The following is a 22,254-nucleotide window of genomic DNA, read 5'->3' as shown; positions in this document are numbered from 1 at the left end:
GACTATTTGGGAAATAATATCCGAAATACTTTGTTTTTAAACTAAATTTAATTTAATTTAATTTAAATATGCACTGAATGTAATCACTTTTTCTACTCCAAGGTGACTGTTCCTAGATTCTATCCAAGAGGTCAGATCCAGGCCAGTAAACAAAAGGAAGAAATAAAAACAAAATAAAACAAACAACCGAGGACACGTATTCTAGAAACATGCAGTCCTGTATAGGAGGCAGCAAATGGGACAATGTCTCTAAATTGTCGCAGACTCAGGCCTTGTCCCCATCCTTTCCACTTTAATTGTTCAGTGGTTTTGTGTTTTTAGTTCAGGGCCCTTTATACTTCTTTAAGCCTCGTACCAAATGGCAGCTTGGTTTCTTCAAAATGGCTCCCTGGGATCACCCATGCAACCATTTTATTTCCCAAGCAACTCTTCTTCAACTTAACTCCCAACTGGATTTTATCCATTGTGAGTTAAAAAATGTCTAGCAGATAATCCTGTGGCTTAAGTTGGAACAGCACTTGCCGCTGAGAAGCACGAGTTACCAGAGCACTTTGCTGGCCTACGCGGAAGGAGACCATTACGGAAACTGTGGAAGGACACTGAATTCTGTAGGTAACTCTCAAGTGCTTTCCTGGAGGAGTGTGTTCAGAGAGTCAGTATAACATTCCCCAACTCATTTTACCAATCAGCGTGCTCTTCTTCCATCAGCAAACATTTATTTAAATTATTTTATGTGGCGGGAACCAGCGTTCCTAGGCACTGGATTGCATCCTCATGATGTCATAGAGAATAATACAATCCTGATTTTACACTCAAGGAGCTTGACTGTCTAGGAGGTAGAAAGTACGCACACATAAAACTGAGGGTCATGATTGTAGCGGGAAGCATAATTCTGCTACAAAGTGAAAATTATCATATGATATAAATATGTAAATCTATTCTAAGAGATAGGCTAAAAAATGAAGGGAAATGAAAAAAAAAATCAATTAATCCGAGTTCCTCATCAAATGCACTGAGTGACTGAGAAAACGACATCAGAGAGTGCAGAACCTGAGCTTTAGAAATCCGCCCAGGGTTGATGACAGGCTGTATGAAGCACATCCCATGCTAAATGGCATGCATAAAGCCCAGGACGTGGGCATCCTTGTGCAAGCATTCAAGAGAATGTGCCAGGCACACGCAGGGCTGCCTGGACCAGGGTGACGATAGGAAAGTTATTCAGGCTAAAAGACTGGAAGCTTCTTTGAAAAAGTTGCAAACGATTGATTGTAATGCGTAGTCCATTTTTATTTATACCTGTTGAGTATACTTTCTTAGTGAAGGGATCATTGTTCCTTATGCAGCAGGTTTCACAGGTGTGCCTTTGAGAGGAGCATGACCCTGTAGGGAAAATGGGAAGAGGTGCTTGGCTACTACAAGTCACCCATTGAATCTTCCTTACAGTTTTCTCCACCGGGATAATTGACGGATGGTGAAGATTAAGTAGGTCACCCACACAACTGTTTCCATCTTGTTATCAGTTTTGAAGGTTCATTCTTGTCACAGAGTTTCAGTGACCGGATGAGCTGGGGGTCATAGATGAGTGTACTCAGGCGGCTGTGACTAGCTACTTGTGGAAATTAGCAAGGTGCCTGGTAGACCAATGAGGAGGCTGTGCTAGCTGTAGTTCTAAGTATTGTAGATCTCATCTCTTTAACTGGGAGAATGTGGAAGATGTTGTGGGATTAGTTAAACATGAAAGACATTTGCAAGACGCTGAGTGTTTTTGACCATGGAGGGTTAGTTGAATTTCCCACGCGAGCTGCTTGAGGATGCAAGAGAATTGATTGGGGGAATGGAGTGGGACATCCATAGAGTGAATCTATAGGACGTCAAGAAGTAGGTAGTGTTTTAACACTTAACAGTGCAGTGGGTCTAAGACTATGCCTTTCCCCTTAACAGAATACAGTAGACTGGCTTGACAGCATAGATTTATTTCTAACAGTTCTGGGGGGTGGGGGAGACTGAGGCCAGAGAGCCAGTACTGTGGGGATGATGAGGGGCTGCATCCTGGCTCACAGAGGAGACCTGGCTCACTATGTGCTGTATCACCACATAGTGGAGAGAAATAGAAGAAGGAAGCTCCTTGTGTTTCCTGTTGGAAGCGTCTTGAGCATCCTTAAGACCCTACCTAATGACTTCATCTATAGCTACCTTCTAAAGATTGCGTCTCTGAACACTGTCACGGTGGCTTTAGATGCAAGCGTGTGAACCTGGGTGGGACAGAAACACTCCGTAGCAAGAGCCTGTTTCCTAGCTGACTCCCTCACCCACTTCGCTCCTTCTTCTCTCCTTCTCTAACATAATACTTTTACCAAAGACATATTCAAATCAAAGACAGGGGCAGGATACATCATTTTATCCCGAGAGCTTCCTTATCAACCCTTCCGCTAGGTATGTAAAGGGGGATGGACAAATATCTGTTGAAAACTCTCCTTTTCATCAGAGCATTGCCGCATCCTGATGCCCCTATTTAGATCTGTCGCCTGACACTTCGATCCCTTTAGAAGCCCTGGTCTCCTTTGCGCTTCTCTAGTTTTCTATCTCGCCAATCATAACCATGGTCTATGACATTACCCAACATCCTCTTGTTACGTGTTTTACTTCCTGCCTCCCGTCAGACATAAGACCCATTGTAGGGAGCTTTATGCTGTTCATAGATAGATCCAGATGGTCTGGAGTAGCGCGTGACTCCCACGCAGCATTCAATATTATTGCTGAATGACAAGAAGTAAGAATCAAAGCCGATGAGGTGAACGTGTCCGTCTGTTGACAGCTGACACTGCTAAGGGCATGCTTTGATGAACTCAGACCTAGTAACAGCTCTCACTTGCCCGGAGTGACAATACAATAGAAGTACTAAGAAGAGAAGCCACCGGCTGTAGTCTATTTTGAAGATGGGAATAGCAGAAATGATCATGCACTGAGTGCAGGGGTAAAGTAACTCTCACCCCTCAACAAAAACCGCTTATTGCAGGAGACTGAGACAATAAGCATGACTGGTCAAAACCCAGAGAATAGATAACCATAGTGTCCAGCCTCAGTTGACACAGCTACAGCACAACCTTCACACCTAAGGCTCAGGGAACATCCCAGGATAAGGGCCAAAGGACTAGAAGATGGTGTCCCCTAGGATTGACCGGGACACTTCACCCATGACTCCCCACCAATATGATTGCCTAAAGACGATCCAGTCAGTGACAATGACTAACTTGGAAGGAGAAAATCTCCCAAGGCCCCACCACTTGACAGAAACACTGCAGGGGAAAAAGAAGACCTTTGAAAGAGGGGAAAATTGGTCACCTCCAAAGATGAGCTCACGAGGTAGTTATCCAAGTGTTATCCTCGAAATCACGGCATACCATCCAGCGACAGAGTGAACTCGGCAGGGTGTATATACTCATGCACGTGTGTGTGTGTGTGTGTGTGTGTGTATGTGTGTGTGTGTGTATGTGTGTGTGTGTATGTGTGTGTGTGTATGATTAAAGAAGAAGAGGCCAAGAATTTGAGAGACATCAAGGGTGAAGGAACACGGCTGAGGTGGAAAGGAGGAAGAAATGATACAATTATATTTCATTTTGTTTAAAATGGTAGAAGAGTGAAAAGAATTAAAAGGGGGAAAAAAAGAGAAGGGAAGTCAGGAATTTTGGCCATGTTCCCTGAAGGATGAGGTTGCCACCTGAAGGAAGACATAACCACAGGGGAGAGAGTAATGGGAGCTGAGAGACAAGCAGCTCCACCCCAGCCATTTCTGAGAACCGTGGCTGTGCAGGCTGAGGTAGCCACAGGTAAAGGATGGAGTCTGGGCCGGAAGTGGGAATTTTCTTAAGTCCCCGTAAATATCCGTGTTTGAGGTAGAGTAGAGCTGGTGCAAGCGCTAATTTTTAATACACTATCGTTGCTGAAAAGATCAGTTAATTCCCTTTGCTGTTGAGGACCCCCCAAAATACTTGCTCTTCTGTAGAATTTCCTCCAATGGGCAAAATCTACATAAAAGACTTCTTTGCATTATTCTAAGGTCTTATGGTCTTGTGAAGATATAACTTACAATACTTATTCCTTGAAGCCCCCTCCACCCAAAAATGTATTAAGTGTATTTAGAATAGGGAGAAGCATTCCATTGTAATAATTAAGACGTCAGTCACTTGGGGGCTTTCTAATTAGCCTGTCAGTCTAGTTAGAGGACTCTTGAAGGTAAGTTTCATAGGGAAATAATAGCCACATCCTGGAACCTCAGCCCCCTTAAGGTCTTTTGTGTCTCCTTATGGCCACACCAGACCTAACCACTTCCTATTTTTACGACTGTATTAGCCACCAGTTATAATCATGTCTAATAGTTAGTGACGACCTCTCTTGATTGGAGACCCTTATTACACTTTCCAAAAGGCTTCCTCTTCCTCTCCATGACTGCACCTTACCTAAACTAAATGTTATTGGCAAAGCAGGAATTTGAAACAAGCTGTCAGGGAAGGAAAATCTTCACTCTTGGTTCAGAGCTTCTCTGGTGGGACACCGACTACAATCCACTTACTAGGACTGGGAATTGCGTGGGTGGTCCGACAGAGGCTTGGGAAGCCCGTGAACTCTGAATTGGTGCAAACTACAGACTGAGAGGCATCAAGGTCGGTAGGCAGACGTGTGCCTGCTTTATGTATTTGTAGAAAAAGAAGGATTTGCTTGGATGACAACACATGGCAAACGGATTTAATAAAATTCTTTGAACGTTGAGCAGCCAAGTCATTCGCAGTGTGGTCTCATCTGAGAGGACAAAACACCAAAGTTTTGACCCACTGTTTTAGCCTAGAGCAAACTGTCGAAGCTGTCCATCGTTCCTGGGGAAGTAATTTACTCACTCCTGGTAAGATATTTATCTCAACTCCACTCCACATGGGCCATGTTCTCCTCCCTCTCTGATTTTTAACACATATGTGCATTAAATAATGCATCTCTGTGTAATAAAACTAGTGCTGGGAGCATACAGAGAAAATAAAGTGGGGGAACCGGAACAGGGAAGTATACTTTGGTTTTGAAAAAAATGGAATAAGAAAATGAGGAAGATCGGCAGGTTTTTCTTAAACCTTAGCTCCCCTTACTTCTGTGAAAACAGAGGCAGAGAGGATCTCCCTCTTCAGTGGTCGTTTTGAAGTCATTACCACAAGGACCACAGGCCTGTAACTTAGTCTCACAGCATACTAATGCCCTGTGAATGGAAGGTATTTTAAAATACATAATAACAGAATTCTTTCTGTATCAGTTAGTTTGAATTAGTATTTTCCAGATTTTAAATGGTTGTAAAAATAGTACTCGATAAAATAATTAGTCTTGTTTCATCATAATATTTTTTGTAACCACAGATTGTCAAACTTCCCTGAAAATGTTTTTTCTTCCTTTGCCTTACGGTCTTAGGAATTTTGATGCTACTGTAACTGACGTTGTTTGCACAAGGCAGGCCCGGACCATGAGCATTAAATGCATTTTTAATGTATGACCTCAGCTGCACTAAGTCTAAAACATTTCGCCTCAGCTCTCTTTACTGGGAAAATGTTGATACTTGCTGATTTTGATGTGGCTTGGGTTTCATATCATAAGCTGCTTTTCTGGTTTCTACAGCCTCCTGCCCACGTCAGCTTCATTTCCAATCTATGAGAAGATAAACTGAAATTTTAGCCTTTTGTAAATGACTTTTTGAGGCCACTTCTAAGCCCCAAAAGAACATAATAGGACACAGAGTTATGGAAAGGACTGTTCTTGGTGTGGGTAGACAGGGGTGGGAATCAGTGAAGCCTTGGTGTGGGGTAGATAGGGGGATCAGTGAAGCCTTGGTGTGGGGTAGATTGGGGAAATCAGTGATCAGTGAAGCCTTGGTGTGGGGAAAATTGGTAGGGGGCAGATGGCTGGGTCAGTGAAGTCTTGGCGTGGGACAGCGGGAGGGGTCAGTGAAAGCATAGTTCAGAACTGACAGGAATGCGGTCTGATACATGCTCGTGTGGTCTTATCCATGAGAATAACCATGACAAGAAGGTGGCACGAGGAAAGTTGGAGGAGAAAGCCTAGGAAACAAGACACTAAGTCCCACCAAGACTAGGACTGAGACCTCTGGGCCATTGCTGACAAGAAAGGAGTTTGATCTTCCCCTGAGTTAAAGACAAACTCAACCAAGGCAATGAAAGAAAAGTAATTAAATAGAAGCTGCCCAGTCAGAAATGCCACAGTCACATAAGAAAGCCATTCACAGTTTTAATTGGTTTATTCAACCACTCGTACCACATACACTCTTGAGTCCCCGTCACGTGAAGGACACAGATGTGTTTTCTTTTCTGTGTGAGTTTGGTGAGCACTACAGATGTGTTTACAAAAGCACATAATTGCACAGTCCTCATCGTTGAGCCTGTAATTTAGATGGGCATAAAGATCAACTCAAGCCCTGGGAATTATTACTGTGAGAAATATACAAATATGTTTCTAGGCAGAGAGTAGAGGAGTGTAGCTGCAGTAGTGTGGCAGAGGATTCTGGGTACTCGGGTAGGCAGGGAGGTTGGAGGAGGATCATCAGTTGGGAAAAGATGGAGGGTTATTTTACTTCCACTGGGCTGCCATCAGTGGGCTCTGCTCTGCCATGGGCCCGATGACAGTTCTCCCCACAAATTCACTTGCTCAATTCTTCACCCTCGGATAACTGTATTAGGAAATGGGTTTGCTGGGAGGTGATTTGATGATGAGGGCAAAGTACTCGTGAAGAGGATTGGTGCACTTATAAAATAAAATGATTCTTAGAGTGGTACATGGTCCTCCTCAGAACTGGGAGGGCTAAGGTTCCAAGATTTATAAGCAGGTAAGCGGCTCGTGGCTGGCCAGCGTGCTGGTGAAGTTGTGTGAACGGGCTGCAATGCTTCCCGGTGCTGACAGAGAATCAACACCACTGCCTTTCTAGTCTCATCGGTTGAGGTATAATTTACATATAATTTCCACCACTCAACCCCGCCCTCCAAATGTCCCCTGCTCTCTTCCTGCCAACCTCTCTTCTATTTGTAGATCCTATCACAGCTGTTGTTTCCTCTCCCCTCACTTGTGTCTTTCCAAGAGTGTTGTATGTATTCAGTATGAACGTAGCTTTGAGCCTGACTCCTTCCATTACATGCAGTGTAATCAATCATTAGCGCCTCCCCTTTGTATTGGTGTGGTTGTACTTACACTATTTATCCTTCACTTGGTGAAGAACCGCTGGGCTATTTATTAGTGAGTGTTAGTTAATTCATGTATTTTTCCATATCGTCTTTAGCACTGTACATTCTTCTCCCCACTATTGTGGCTGACGGCCTATATACCAATAAACCTATAGTGGCTGACGGCCTATATACCAATAAACCTATAGTGGCTAACAGTCTATATACCAATAAACCTATATATAGTGGCTAACAGTCTATATACCAATAAACCTATAGTGGTTAACAGTCTATATACCAATAAGCCTATATATAGTGTCTAACAGTCTATATACCAATAAACCTATAGTGGCTAACAGACTATATACCAATAAACCTATAGTGGCTGACGGCCTATATATCAATAAACCCATTTCTTCTTCAAATTCAGGTTCAATGTAGGTTCATGAGAAGGAGTTAAAAAATGTGAGCATCAAATTTCTTAGTTGTAAGCTAAAGTATATAGGGAGCAGTGGCAGAATCATGTTCTCTAGGACCACTCTCAAATGGAGCCACGAAAACACTCATAGAAGCCAAGGCGTGGTGGGGAAAGTAACATCAACTCAATGTCACTCTTTCCAGATGGACTGTCGGATAGAACAGGATGCTCTGCCATTAATGAGCACAAGGTTGTGTTCTGAGGACGCTAAGGGTTGGGGGGGATGAGGAGTTGGAGAGAGTTTCCTATTCACTTCTTAATCTTCAGTTATTTCAAAATACTTTAAAGTTTGTAATTACTGTGTGACATTATGATAGGAAGGGGGAGGGAGATAAAGGGGGAGGAGAGGGGTCTGAGGGGGGGCAGGGTGCCCAACACATAAAATATATTTATATACTTGTATGAAAATGTAAAAGGTAACAGAGAGGAAGCTAAGATAGCATGAATAGCTGTCCATCTTCAGAGATGTCAGGAGCAAGAGTACACTCCCTGGCAGTGTTAGGGGTTGGGTACAGGAATCTCTGAGAGCCAGATATCAGCTGGGTTACAGGAAGGCAAGAGAGGGTCTGAGCTTGAGTTTCCTCAAGAATCACAGAGTTCTCCCTTCTGGCGTGCCTCAGAGTCTAGAGGACCCAGCGACTTCAAAGTCCACTCTGGTTCTCAGGTTATGGGCTATGCAGATAGGAATCAGCTGACAGAAATACCTCTCAACATTCCTCTAGCTGGTGGGTCTCAGGCCTGCCAGACGGTATCCACTGACTCACTTAAAGACAGTTCTCCAGGAGTTGTTTCATTACTGAGTAAAAATTGCTGAAGACAGAGAGAAAGCTTCTAGTCAACGAACACCCCTTACACAAAACCTTATCTTTCATGCTAGAGCTGCCTTTTCACTATAAAGAACTTTCTACAGAGCCCATTGCTAAATCAGTATTTTCTGTGACAGACAATCACCAAGGCAATTTAATAATAGAGCGAGAATAGATTTTTTACTAGATATGAACACATTTTAATGAAATTCGTGTCCCTCACAACAGTGTATTTCTGAAATGTATTGTCTAAATAAACAAATGGTGTTTTAACTTCTTTCTCTCTGATATCATCTCTATGCTCCGCTATAATATTCTTTCAGTACTGCATCTGAATAACCAGAGTTCCTAAGCAGAGATGGTGTGTGTGTATGTGTCTGTGTATGTGTCTGTGTGTGTGTCTGTGTGTGTGTGTCTGTGTGTGTGTGTCTATGTGTGTGTGTGTCTGTGTGTGTGTGTCTATGTGTGTGTGTGTGTCTGTGTCTGTGTGTGTGTCTCTCTGTGTGTGTATGTGTATGTGTCTGTGTCTGTGTATGTCTGTGTCTGTGTATGTGTCTGTGTGTGTGTCTGTGTGTGTGTGTCTGTGTGTGTCTGTATGTGTGTGTCTGTGTCTGTGTGTGTCTGTGTATGTGTCTGTGTGTCTGTGTGTGTGTCTCTGTGTGTGTATGTCTGTGTGTATGCCTGTGTCTGTGTCTGTGTGTCTGTGTGTGTCTGTGTGTGTGTCTCTCTGTGTGTGTCTGTGTGTGTGTATGTCTGTGTCTGTGTATGTGTCTGTGTGTGTGTATGTCTGTGTCTGTGTGTGTGTCTGTGTGTGTGTCTGTGTCTGTGTGTGTCTGTGTGTGTGTATGTCTGTGTGTGTCTGTGTGTGTGTGTGTGTGTGTGTTCAGTGTTCTGACTTGCTGAGAGGCCAGGAACTATTACAGATTTTATTCCTCATTTTCACTATGTTTGGCAAAACTTTTGAATAAGATTCTTCATTAATACTTCTGTAGTTATGACGATGATGAAGTTCAACAATAGAGTAAATTCCGATTTTAGATGTTCAGAGAGTGCTGGATAAGCATGTAGGCAATAGCGAAGAGCGGTCCCCCTACAGGGCTTCTAGGTTTGATTAAAAGCAGAATTCATTGAAAAAAAAATTACTTCTGTGCCTAACACAACTGTGTAAGGTAGAAGCTCTTCCCTTGAAAAGAGAAAGATGTCTTGAATTTAGTTTATTGGAACAAAAGAAGGAAGGAAGGAAGAAAAGGGAAGGGGAGGGAAAGGAAGGGAAGGGGAAGAAGAGAGGGACGGAGGAAGAAAGGAAGGAAAGTAGAAAGAAAGGAAGGAAAGGAGGAGGAAAGGAGAGAGGAAGGAAAGATGGAAATCAATCAATCAATCAATCAATCAATCTAAGGTTTAAATAAAACTCCAAATCAGGTCACAGGGCACTGTGGCTCAGTGGTCTGGCAGCCTCTACCTAGAGGGAGCCCAGGGTGACTGCTGAGCTCAATCTGCTTCAGGCCACCAACGCCTGTTACTTCTTTTTCTCTTGTAGAACAGACAGGACATAGCTGACAACTCTTTTCTGCTCCCCACCTCCCTGTGGCTGGTAGGTGTGTGACAGACCGGGGCTGCTGAGGAGACTGTCACATGCTTGCTGGCTTTCATTTACTGACTCACTAAGGAAACTTGCCTGCATGATGACCCTGGAAACAGGCAGACATCAAACAGCTCCGTGCTTAAGCCTCCCCTACTCTTCAGGGCACGCTACTGGGGAAGGGTGCGTGTCTCTGGCCATCACTACCTCACGTGGACAGCAATGTTAGACTAGAAATACACATCGTAGTGATGTGTACTGGCTAGGGGATGTTAGATGCTGAAGCTGGGATCTGTGCCTGATGAATACCAACCGTGGGCAGAAGAAAATGGTGTGAGGACTGCTGTTTACAAATCCCTATGTAGCAAGCACCAGGCTAAATGTTTACATCCTTATTTTATTTAAACCTCAGGTATTTTTCTTTCTTTCCATCCCTCTTTCCCTTCTTTCCTCCCTCCCTCCCATCTTTCCTTCTCTCCCTCCCTCCCTCCCTCCCTCCCTCCCTCCCTCCTTCCTTCCATTCATCCTTCCTTTCTGATGGCTTTATTAATGACAGGATAGAAGTGGAACCATTTTACTAACTTCGGTGAAGTCACATGTGCACTAAGTGGGGACGTAAAGCTGGCCCATCACATCCTCACTCCCAGCCCCTCACCCACTCCTCAGTCTCCGGAACGCACTCCAGTGAGCAGCATGGATTCACTTCCTTTCCCACTTGCTTGCATTATTCTGGTTTCTAGTAAGGAGACTAGGAGCTAGGGGACCTCCTGGGAGAGGTCCTGCCTGCTAGTAGCTCTTCAGGACTTTTGAACACTTCTAACAAAAGAGAGCTCGGTTCACCTAAGAAAACCAATTTAAGTTCCACTATCTACAATCACTGGTCAAAATGAGCTTTGATGGGAGACCGAGAGAACACAATAATCCTTTCCATAGTGTCTTACACTTTGCGATTTCCAAATGCCTTATTTGGTTTAATCTCCAAACCATCCTGCGTTAGTTAAGTACACACTGTATTCTAATTATCCTCACCTTCGCAGATAAGGAAGCCCACTGAAAGATTAAACGACTTTCTTCATGCCCTGCAATAACCTTCAATTCCTGCTTCCTACTCTCCCGTACTTTCCTCACTGCCAACCGGACAGGAGTGAGACAGCTCTGTCCGTGGTGTCTTCACACAGTGCAGCATTCTAGGGCTCAAATGCTTTCAGCCGTAATGGTGGATTGTCATTGTTAAAGAATTCGAGCAGTATTCATTATGGTGTTATATGTGGCTGGACATTTCAAAGCGTTCATAAATTTATAATAATCTCCATTCATCTGTAAGTCTGTGGATAGAAAGCTTTCTAGAGGTTGAAGTGTGCACGCGCGTGCGCACACACACACACACACACACACACACACACACACACTTTTATATGTGCAAACACAGACTTACACCTGATACAAGGTAGTTATAGATTTATGACCTGAAAGCACCTTTTGCCAACCAATACAGTAGAACAAGATGGGGGATAGCAGCAAAAGCAGGTGATCCAGGGCTGATTGTAGAGTCACAGGACTCTGCTGACCTAGGATTGATCAGAGCTCAGCCTCCTGATCTCTCCTAAATACAAAGGTACCTGGGAAATGAAATCTGTCAGTACACATAGGCCTAAAATGAAATAGTTATGATTTAGAAATTGACCATTGCTATGATAATATGTCACCAGTGAAAGCATGATTATTTCTGTGACACCAAAAGAGGTTGTCTAATAAAACGTAGCATGCCTTCGTGATGCTAAAATACAAACTAAACAATTCTTACCGACCTCATTTGAGTAGAGGGACCCTGAAGATAACAATGATGCACTAACCCTCTCGCTAGCATTGTAGCTAAGGCCCCTTAAGACAATTCTCTTTACAACGGAGTTAGGAGTCTTTGTGACCATTGCTTCAACTCACCATCTTATCAATGACTCCTTGTCAGTACACGTCAGGTAAATGGGAGAGTTGTTAAGATATGGAAGGAATACTCATAGCTGCCATTAGGTTTAATATGTATTTTTAAAATATTCTACAAATTAGTGAGCTTGGAAAAACATTTTATATCAAATCAATATACATTCACATATACTAACAGTAAGCAGCCCAAACCCACATTTCAAACGTTTCTACAAAGTATCAAAATATACAAAGCATATATGTATATATAATATAGACAAATTTGTAAATATGCGTGTATGTGTACAAAATACACTAATTTTAACTATTAGAGGACATTATGAATCCTAACTTAATAGAGGAGTATATCATGTTTATGTATTGGAAGCCAATCTAACAAAGATTCTATTGACATTATGTAAAATTTAGTAGATGTTTTTGAAGCAGAGGCTAGCCATGTAGCTCAGGCTGGCCCTGAATTTATGGTCCTCCTGCTTTGTCCTCCTGATTGCTGGGGTGGCAGAAGGTGTGCCCCCACGCACAGCCGCAAGTAAGACAGGGCCTATAAATATCTCAAGAGGGTACTTCGGTAATTATCAGTAAGAGTTTTCTGACTGTCAGGACACGCAGAGGGTTAAGTAGATGGGCTATTTGTAATGGTGAACATAACCAGGAAAACTGTATCATCAAATATGAAGGTACAATAATCAACGTAGTACAGCAGGACTTTCTACAGAACGGATGGCTCTTTAAAAAGTTCTGATGTGACAGGAGTCAGATCAACCAACGAGTTCGTTGTTAGAGGAGGTGGGGGAACCAAACATGCGTGCGTCCTTTTGTTTTAGGAAGGGATACTATACAATAGACAGAAAGGCTCAGGAATATCAAAGAAAGAGAGGTTCAGAAATAGACAGAGAGGGGTTCAGGAAGAGAGGGGCATTCAGGAAGAGAGAGAGAGAGAGAGACAGAGAGAGAGAGACAGAGAGAGAGAGACAGAGACAGAGACAGACAGAGAGAGAGAGAGAAAGAGAGAGAGAGAGAGAGAGAATAGAATAACAAGCCTAGAGCCAGAACCTCACTGGCTGGGGAGTGATGACTAGAAGACCTACCAGAGAAAATACGTTGAAAGGAACCGACTTCTCAAAAATAATTTGGATTTATTTATTGTTTCTCCTTTCTAGCAATAGTCTAAGCTTCATATAAATGTACTGGACCTTGTGCCTTCATAAAACAAAAGGACACACACATGCCTTGTTCTCTACATCCTTTAGCGACTAGCTCACTGATCTATTTCCTGTTACACAGAACTTTTTTAAACAAATTACTCACTTTATTTAATTTATATTGGCATTCTGCCTCCATCCGGGTCTATGTGAGGGAGTTGTAGCTCCTGGAACTGGAATTACTAGACAGTTTGAGCTGCCATGTGGGTACTGGGACTTGAACCTGGACCCTTTGGGTGAGCAGCCAGTGCTCCTAACCTCCAGGCCGTCTCTCTAGCCCACGTCAGTACTTTTCAAGTCATCTGGAGAGACTGTCTCTACTCGTTTCCCCAGATGTTGCTGCAGCCCCTGGAATTAGATTACTTCTCTGCCTCTGCAGTGAGACGATGCTTGCAAAGTTGACCTCTGGCTTCCTTCTGGACAAATCCCTTTGCTAGCTCTCTGATGATCCGGTCCCTTAACCTGAGACAGTATTAAACTGGGTGGCTGTTCTATAGCACTTTCCTGCCTTGGGGTTCATGGTTCTGTGGCTTCCCTCCGTCTTCCCTCGCCCCTCCCACTGGACTTCTTTAGGGTTCCATCTCTGCTGTAGACACTCTAGCTGGAAGCTTCCTCTGGCCATCTTGTTTGTAGCTGCCCTTTATCTCCCCCACATCTCCTTAGGTTACCTCAATTATGCTTTAAATATAACTCACGCTTCGATGAGCTCCCAAACTAAGTTTCCAGCCCTCCTCTCTGTTGGGAGGTTTGACACTCATACGTCCAACTCTATTTATTATTTCCCTGCATGTAGAGAAACGCATTTTGAGTGTGTCCTTAGTCAACTTCCTCCTTCCCCCCTCCCCAATTTTCTTCCTTATCACCAGAGTTCTGTGCCTCACACAGTCCTGCGCTTCAGCCGTCCCTCCTCTCTCTCCAAGCCTCAGAGCTAACGCTGCCATCACCCCTCTCCGCTCTAAGCATGCTGCAGCTAATTCCTCTTTTCCTCAGCTTAGGGGCTACTGATCTTTTGTATACCAGACTCAGAGCAGCTCCTGTTTCTACCCCTGTCATCCCTCTTACAGACGTTGTCTGTTTTCAATTCAATGCAGTTTTCTCTGAAAAATACGAATCTCGTCATCCAGTGCTCAGAAACCTTCTAAAGCTTCTCACTTCACTCAGGAGAAAATCCAGGTGAAGTGGACCCCATCACCAGCCCCCAGACCCCTAACATTGCCATTCTCTTATGTCTCATTGGGTCTATGCACAGAGGTCTCGGCACAGCTGTCAGCTGATAGAGGACTTTCCTGGCCAATGGTTCTAAAGCAAGCACCTGGACACTTTCAAACTTGACACCTCATCTTAATTGGTTACACTGATTAATAATTAATGATTCATTTGTGCTCTTTTAAATCATTCCCATATAGAGGTGTATGTTTTTCTAATCAGAATGTTAGCGGCATGAATGACTTTAAGGCTACATCTTCAGCCCTTAAAGCATTGTCTGACTTCAAGAAGGGATGGATGGAAACTCTGGCTCTGTTGGGGTACAACACTCAGATAGGAAAGGAAAGGATGCTTAAACATCAGCCAAGGGGCTGGGAATGTGGCTCAGTGGGCTTGCCTGGCATGTGCAAGGCCCTGGGTCTCATATACGGCGCTGCAAACAGAAGCAGCAGCTATCGGAACAGTGACAAGAAAGGCTTTCTTCTCAGTGTGCCTGAGGAGTGGGGACATTGGAATATCAGTATGAATGCCAGCTAAATGAAAGTGGATTTTAATAAGCCTCTGGTTACGTGCTTGGGGCCTGGGGGAAATGAGTATCGGGAAGTTAAGCGTCTTGTCTTTATTACTTTAAGAGAAGTCTGCATCTACACTCAATTACATCTTGTGCAAATACTCAGGTATCATATTTCTGCATTTGTCTAAGCTGCTATATCTAATAGGTTCTCAACTCCTAAGTCCAGGGGTCTGCCTATCTAGAGTAACAAAGCCTTATGCAGTATCTGTCTGTCTGTCTGTCTAAACTATACATAGTCACATACACATACTCATATATACACACATATACGTATATAGATAGATGATACAGAGATCTACTTTACAACCTGGCTACATTAGAGAAAGAAAACAATGGCATTTGAATAGCTTGGGGCACACACGAAGAACTCACATATCAAACCCAATAATAGTTCTTGAGAAATCCACGAGTTCAATACGATCTCTAAGATATAAAATGCTCGACTATGGAACCTCAACCTTCAGACTCTGGTCCTCCCTTGAAGACATTGTGATACGTGAGAAGAGTAGGGGTGACTGTGGTTCTTTTACTTGTTTGTTCTGCCAAGGGCAGGGTTAAGTAAAAGGAAGTCTGCATCTATACCCAATTCCATTCTGCACTAATACTCAGATATCGTATTTTGCGTGTGATAAGCTGGTTTATCTTCTAGGTTCTCTGTTCCCAAGCACTAGGCTCTGCTCGTCTAGAGTAACAAAGCCCTCACACTATATCCTTAACTCCTTGGATATAACAGTTTCAATTTTTATATTTCGATATTTTGTATTTTTAAAAAGTAATATTCTTGCTAACTAGGAATTCTTGGAGTAACAAAAAAAATCCCTAAAGAATAACAAGGCATCAGTAGAGCCAAAGAGTGTTACTATTTCTGTGGGCTTTCCCTCTCGTTTGGGGTCTTGCTGCTAAACAGATAAAATGTTAAAATAGTTTCAAGGTGACAGTTGTTTCTCAAGTTGGCATTGAATGATTTTCTTTGAAAGACACTGGATGTAAAAGGAACTTGTTCTGCAGCCCCCAGAGGATTCCTTCCTGCTGTGGCTTTGTTCTTTCCCACTTCCAGCTTCCAGTTTTAATATGAAAACCTGTGGGGTGGCACTGAAGAAATCCAAAAATACTTTTACTTATTTGTCAAACAAACCTTTAAGAACAGCGCAGTCCGTGTCTGTGGTTATTTTGGTGCTAGATTTACCTGTGAGCAGTTTCTCTCAAGGTTAGGTCTAGGTCTTTTCCACTAACATTCTAACCGTGCAGAGGTTTTAATTAAAATAAGGCTTAAACGGGGGCTACTTTGCCATCAATTTTCCGGTCCATTGATGATGGCTTATTGGATTTTTTACTCTAGGGTCTTAGAGTTTTCCCTTAATAAATAGTCTACAACATGGACACATTCCCTTTTCGTTTTGTTTCAAACTGAGACTTAATTCCCAAAGCAACCACAGTCGCTTCCCCTCCCCACTCCACTTTCTTCCCACCCCTCTTCTTCCTCCCACTCCCTTCTCCTTCCTCCTCTAGCATATACCATATTTCAATTTTTGACTTTACAAATAAAATACTGAGATTCTGTCTACGAAAGTGATATTCGTGCCATTCCCAATCCTGCCCCTCCCCAAGCCCTTCCCCCATCCACCTCCACTTCCTCTCAAATTTACCACTGCTCCTTTGATTATTATTATTACATGTAACACACACACACACACACACACACACACACGCGCACACGCACACACAGGTGGAGGAAGAGAGGGGGAGAAGGAAGGGGAGGAGCAGGGAAGGGGAGGGAGAGGGGGAGGGAGAGAAACTACTAAGCCACCATTTGGCTCCTCCTGCCTTCTGTTGACCTGTCTTCTCCCAAGAGAAATAACAAATGCTGTAAAATGACTGTGCGAGTGCAAGACAGTGCCTGGTTATAGACTAAAAGGGGCAGAGGTGGACCTCACTCTTCTCCAAATGAGGACTGGTAAACATGAGTACTTTCTGCCCGCGCTTCTGCCAGGGCCTGAAATGATGCTGGTTGGACAGTTCCATCCTGCTGATCTGAGAGCTCTGGGTGAAGAGGCATTTCCCAGGCTGCCATCTCTCTGAATGCCTCCTCCACTGTGAGGTTTTTCTTTTCTCCAAAACAAGGGGGTAATGAAAAGTCAGGTATTCTTTGCCAACTGGTAAACGGGGTTTCTTTGAAACCTCAGACGGAGGTTTGTGAATAACTCCTAGGGGTCGTTGGAAGAATATTTCTCAGTCTTTCCCTGAAGCTGTGACTTCTCTTACGTGCTGCACCTGATAACTACCTACGGCTTAAACAAAACCATGCACTCTCTCCCGAGCTTGGAAGCAAGGGAGAGCAGGGCTGAGCTCAGAAAGATTCTAGGAGGGTTGGTGGTCCCTTGTTTTGAGCCTTTGGGGATTCTCAGTGTCCCTGACTTGTGGCTGTTAGTCCTGTCTAGCTCAAATTTCATGAGGCCCCTGGCATTTGTGTATCAAATCTCCATGTCCCTGCCCTTCTCTTCTAAAGATCTTTGTGATTAGGATCTGGGCTCACTCAGACAATCTAGGATAATCTCTTATCAGACTACATGATTTGACTCCATCTACAGAGACTCTCTTCTGATGTATTAACCCTTTTGGGATCCAGGGATCGGGGCAGATGTCCTTGGAAGGTCATCATTCAAGTCCTCTTACACAAGAGCAAATCAGACATCATGTTTTCTACATAGTCTTCTTTAAAAATTGTATTTATTTTTATTTATTCACTTCACATTCTGCTAACTGCCCCCTCCCAGCCAACCCCTCTCACAATTTCTCCCCTCCCCTTCTCCTTCAAGCATGTGGGGGACCCCTGAGTACCCCCCAATCCTGGCACTTCAAGTCTCTGAAAGGTTAGGATCTGCAGAGTTTTTTTTTAAATTTAATGAAATAATAGTTCAAGAAAGCATGAACCTTTACTATAAATAGTAAGACTGAGTGGGTTCAGAGTCTCCAGTACCCAGACACCCACCTGAGATGGTCAGTGGCTCCCTGCTCCCTGCTCCCGACCAGATTCCTGGCCTGGAACACTGTCCCATACACAGACAGGTCCTTTTTTCCCCAGAGTAAAATTCCAAAGGAAAAATCCCTATGTCTATTTTCAATAACATCTAACCTTACCCTAATCTCTTGTGGCTTTGGCTCCCTTGGTTTGATATTAACTAGAGATGAGGTTTCGTTTTAATAGCCAGTGGAGCTGAAATCAAAGTGCCAGCGTCCTTCTCGATTCTGTTTTGCCAACTCCGAGCTGCCAAACTATGCAAGATGGTGTTTACCAGCTTGCATGAACGATGGTGTTTACAAAGTTGCATTTTGAAGTTGCGATGGCACTGTACAAAAAGGCTATACCCACTGGAGATAAGCATAAATATAATTGCAATGTGAATATGCTAGTTATTAGCATGTGATTATTGCTACATATTCCAAACCACCCACTTCCTGCATCCAAGGATGCATTTCTCTTAGGCCACTGCAGTTTGTGCTGTAGCAGGTTGAACATCATGCTATGCTCTAGAACCCTAACATAGAAAATATAGACCCTTGTACTCTGAATGGTTTGCAATTCAAGATCCCAGCAACAAATCAATGACGTCACTCACAAATGAAGTCTATGAGACTAATAATGCACCAGGAAGTATTATGAGGGTCAATGAAACCGACAGGGCTGAAATCAGAAAGGAATATTACCCTGATTAATCCTCTGGGATTAAAGACTGGAACTAACTCTTACCACTCAATATAAGCCCAGGCGGGAACTCAGTGATAACTGTAATTTTCTGTGCCAACCTAGACAGGGCTAGAGCTGAGTAGAAGACCGCTCGGACTAAGTATTACCTCACACTGGGAAAAGTAGATGAAATAACACGGAGGGTGGGATCCTGGGCTTTTGAGTCCAATGTATTCTTGAATATGGCCTTTAAACTATTTTTATAATTTATTTTTTATTTAATTATGTGGTCCTTTAGAGTCTACAGAGGCTCTTTGGGCAGGATCCCTTGGTGTTGGAGTTATAGGCAATTGTAAGCTACTTCACAAGGGGTGCTAGGAAACAAACGTATATCCCCTGTAAGAACAATCCAGACCCTTAACTACCAAGCCATCTCTCCGTCTTAAAGGAAGACAGCTTTACATCTAAGGGTATACATCCACCTCTACTTCCTCTCAACTTCACGACTGCTCCTTTATTACTGTTACATGTAACACACACACACACACACACACACACACACACACACGGAGGGAGGGAAGGAAGGAGGGTGGGAGTGGGGGCTTAAGGGGGGAAGGGGTGAGGAAGGGGGAGGGGGAGTACTCAACAGTATGCTTCCTTGGTTTTAATCATGTGTTAGCACCATGCACAGGCACTAATGGTAAATTAAGAATCAATGAATGCAAATGTATGTTATGCCTATGAAATGACCTGAGAGATAATAATTAGTGTGGTGGGGAGAGGGCATGATAGGATTTATATAAAAGCATTTACCTAGATCATAGGAAAACCATAGAAACGTAGCTTAGAGAAATGGGTAGGACAGGGTCATTAAGGTCTTCATTCTGGAACAAATCAAAGCTATTTTGTGTAGGGAAGGAGGGGCTGAACATGTGTTACTAAAGGATGCCCAGGTGGCATTGATACTAGATGGGGAGACACTGAAAGCATGGTACAGACCTCAGTGAAGGGGTGGGACTTACTGGCTTGCAGTAGGCAAGGCGGACCAGCAGCGAAGTGGGGCAGAATATAGACAATCACTTCCATAAGTGTAGTGTACAACGTAAAGAAGGATGCCGCATGACATTTAGATCGGGAACTCACGCCGAGGACCAAATTAAATTGCATTTTCATTTTAACTTAATTTAATTGCATTTAAAATACCTTTTGAAATACACGATTAGCAACATCAAAGAAGCTGTCAGATCTGTAGTCTGAGGGAGAACTGTTATTCTAGATAAACTGATGTTAAACGGCTCATAGTTGGTTACTGAAGTCCTAGGTGTGGAGGGATGTGAGCTGCTGGATAAAGAATTGTCAGAAGAGAGGGACTCATTAGACAAATATCTGGAAAGTTCTAATGATGTAAGGGAAAGTAAAGTCAGCAAATCAGACTCTAATAACAGAGATGCGAGAGAGAACCCGGAAGAAAACCAAAACAGAAAAACAGGCGCTTCAAGAACCAGTGATTAAGAGCTCAATGCTGTGGTGCTTTTAATCCCAGTACTTGGGAAGCAGAGGCAGGCGAATCTCTAAGTTCAAGGCCAGCTTGATCTACGTAGTGAACTCTAGGACAGCCAGAGCTGTATGGTGAGACCCTGTCTCACCAAAAGAAAACAAAACAACAAAGAAAAAGAAGAAAAAGAAAAGAAACAGTTGCCAAAAGACTGAAGTTTCATTGAGGACTGAATAGTGTCTAGAATGTAGCAATGGGTCACATTCCCTGACCCACAGGTGTAAAGACGGGCAGACAAAGGTATATATGAACAAATGGCAATGTTTCTAGATAATGAGGAAATGGGATGTAATGTGGGAAGAGTTATTAAGGACAGATTTTTAAAATGGAATAGACATTTACGTGTGTCTAAAGTACTGGGAATGATCCACTGAATAGAGAAAGATCTAACAGAAGGGATGGTCAAAGCTTCTCAGTCTGTCTTTGTGCTACCGTAACAGAATGCCTGAGACTAGGGAATGTAAGATCAACAGAAATCTGTTGGCCCACAGTTCTGGGTGCTGTAAAGGTTACCTTCAGGGAGCCAGCGTCTCCTCAGTGCATCTCCCCATGGTGGGAAGCAAAGAAAAGAAGAGCTAAGATTCCAGCCTCACTCACTCTCATAACAGCCATCAACACATTAGCTTCTGAAGAATTCTCATGACTTCCATGCCTCCAGGTGAAACTCCCCAAAACGCTGCATTAGTACTAAATTTCCAATCTTGGGCTCACATAACCAACTGTGGCACAAGAGGAAGACAATTTGAAGTTTTACTAAGTTTCTTTAAGGCTGTCACTTTAATTTTTTACAACCATGAAATGGGAGAAAATAATACCGACGGCTTTAGATTCGTCTAACCGTTGGATATTACAGTGTTGGTAGAACGCTCAGTAAATTTGATGGCACACAATCCACATCGTAAACTGATATAAAAAGTGATCCCAGAGTTAATGTTGTCTAATGCACATGAGCTACTCAAAAATAGGTACTAAAGGTAAACGGATATAACTCTGGCTTATGGAATTTGATTACCATAAACACGAGGGCGTTTGGTGCACATGACCGCTTATCGGGTTGTACACACCCAGCACCTTAGATGCTCAGTGCTGCCGCTCTGTGCTGCTTGCTGCTATGTTGACGTTTGGGGCATTTGTGTTTGCAGGGGACTATTTTCCTGCCTGGAAATAAAGTCATTGAGCATCCGTGCAATGAAGAAAGTCCAGGAAAGTTCCTTTTCGAAGTGGTTCCAGGTAAGATACATTTTCTGTTTCGATTAAATTATCGCTGTCCTGTGTCCACGAAAGGGAAGCCATGTCAGAGTGGTTTGATCATCAGTTCTGTTGAAAGTATGATTTTGAGAGGGCAAGCATTAGCTTTTGGCTATCATTTACACTGACAATGATGACGTATTTGTGTGCACACGCGAGTGACACACACACACACACACACACACACACTCATGGCTTCAGAGAGATTCAGTTGCCCATGAGACTCTTGATTTGATCAGAATTGATGGAACTGTATTATAGCGTGCTTGCAAAGGGAGTCTTATTTTACAGGGACCCTGTGATGGAAACTTGACACAATGTTACTGGTTGAATGTGTTGCCAGAGGATTATCTGATAAATTCCCTTGCAAAACTTTCTTTTTGAATAAACCTTTTCTATTAAAAACCCCTTCAATGGCCCGGCAAGCATTGTTACAGCTGTGTCTTCACAGTGCTCCCCAACAGCGGCTTGCACGTGTTTGGCCTGTGGAACTGAAGCTGTGTCTACCAGGGTATCCGTGCTCAGTATCTGCAACATCTCTTCGTGGTCCTTAGTTATCAGCTCCCGTCCATGTTAGTGTATTTGAGCCACATTTAATTCTTAGAATAGCCCCGGGATTGCTCTTCCAAGGCCGCGGTCTACGTCACTGATCACTTCTTCAGCATCTCCTTATACTTGATAAAAAGGGTTGAGAATGCAGATGCAGTGTTTGTTGTTGTTGTTTTTATGGAGTTGGACAGTCCGGCTGATGTGATGTTGGTGCTGATTTCAATGCAGT

General features: G+C 43.3%; 1 protein-coding gene across 2 annotated transcripts in view; it reads left to right on the top strand.

Moving 5' to 3' along the window:
* The window catches only part of Arhgap24 (Rho GTPase activating protein 24), a 629,479-nt gene that overhangs the window by 386,965 nt on the left and 220,260 nt on the right, over positions 1-22,254 (top strand). For both annotated transcript variants that reach the window (NM_001393820.1, XM_087582828.1), the window contains 1 exon segment: positions 21,371-21,458. In NM_001393820.1, the coding sequence (NP_001380749.1) occupies positions 21,371-21,458 (88 nt within the window).

This window comes from Rattus norvegicus, chromosome 14 (assembly GCF_021556685.1).
Source record: "Rattus norvegicus strain SHRSP/BbbUtx chromosome 14, alternate assembly SHRSP_T2T, whole genome shotgun sequence".
NCBI lineage: Eukaryota > Metazoa > Chordata > Mammalia > Rodentia > Muridae > Rattus > Rattus norvegicus.
The sequence above is the reverse complement of the archived record's forward strand: the minus strand, read 5'-3'. Positions and strand labels throughout refer to the sequence as shown.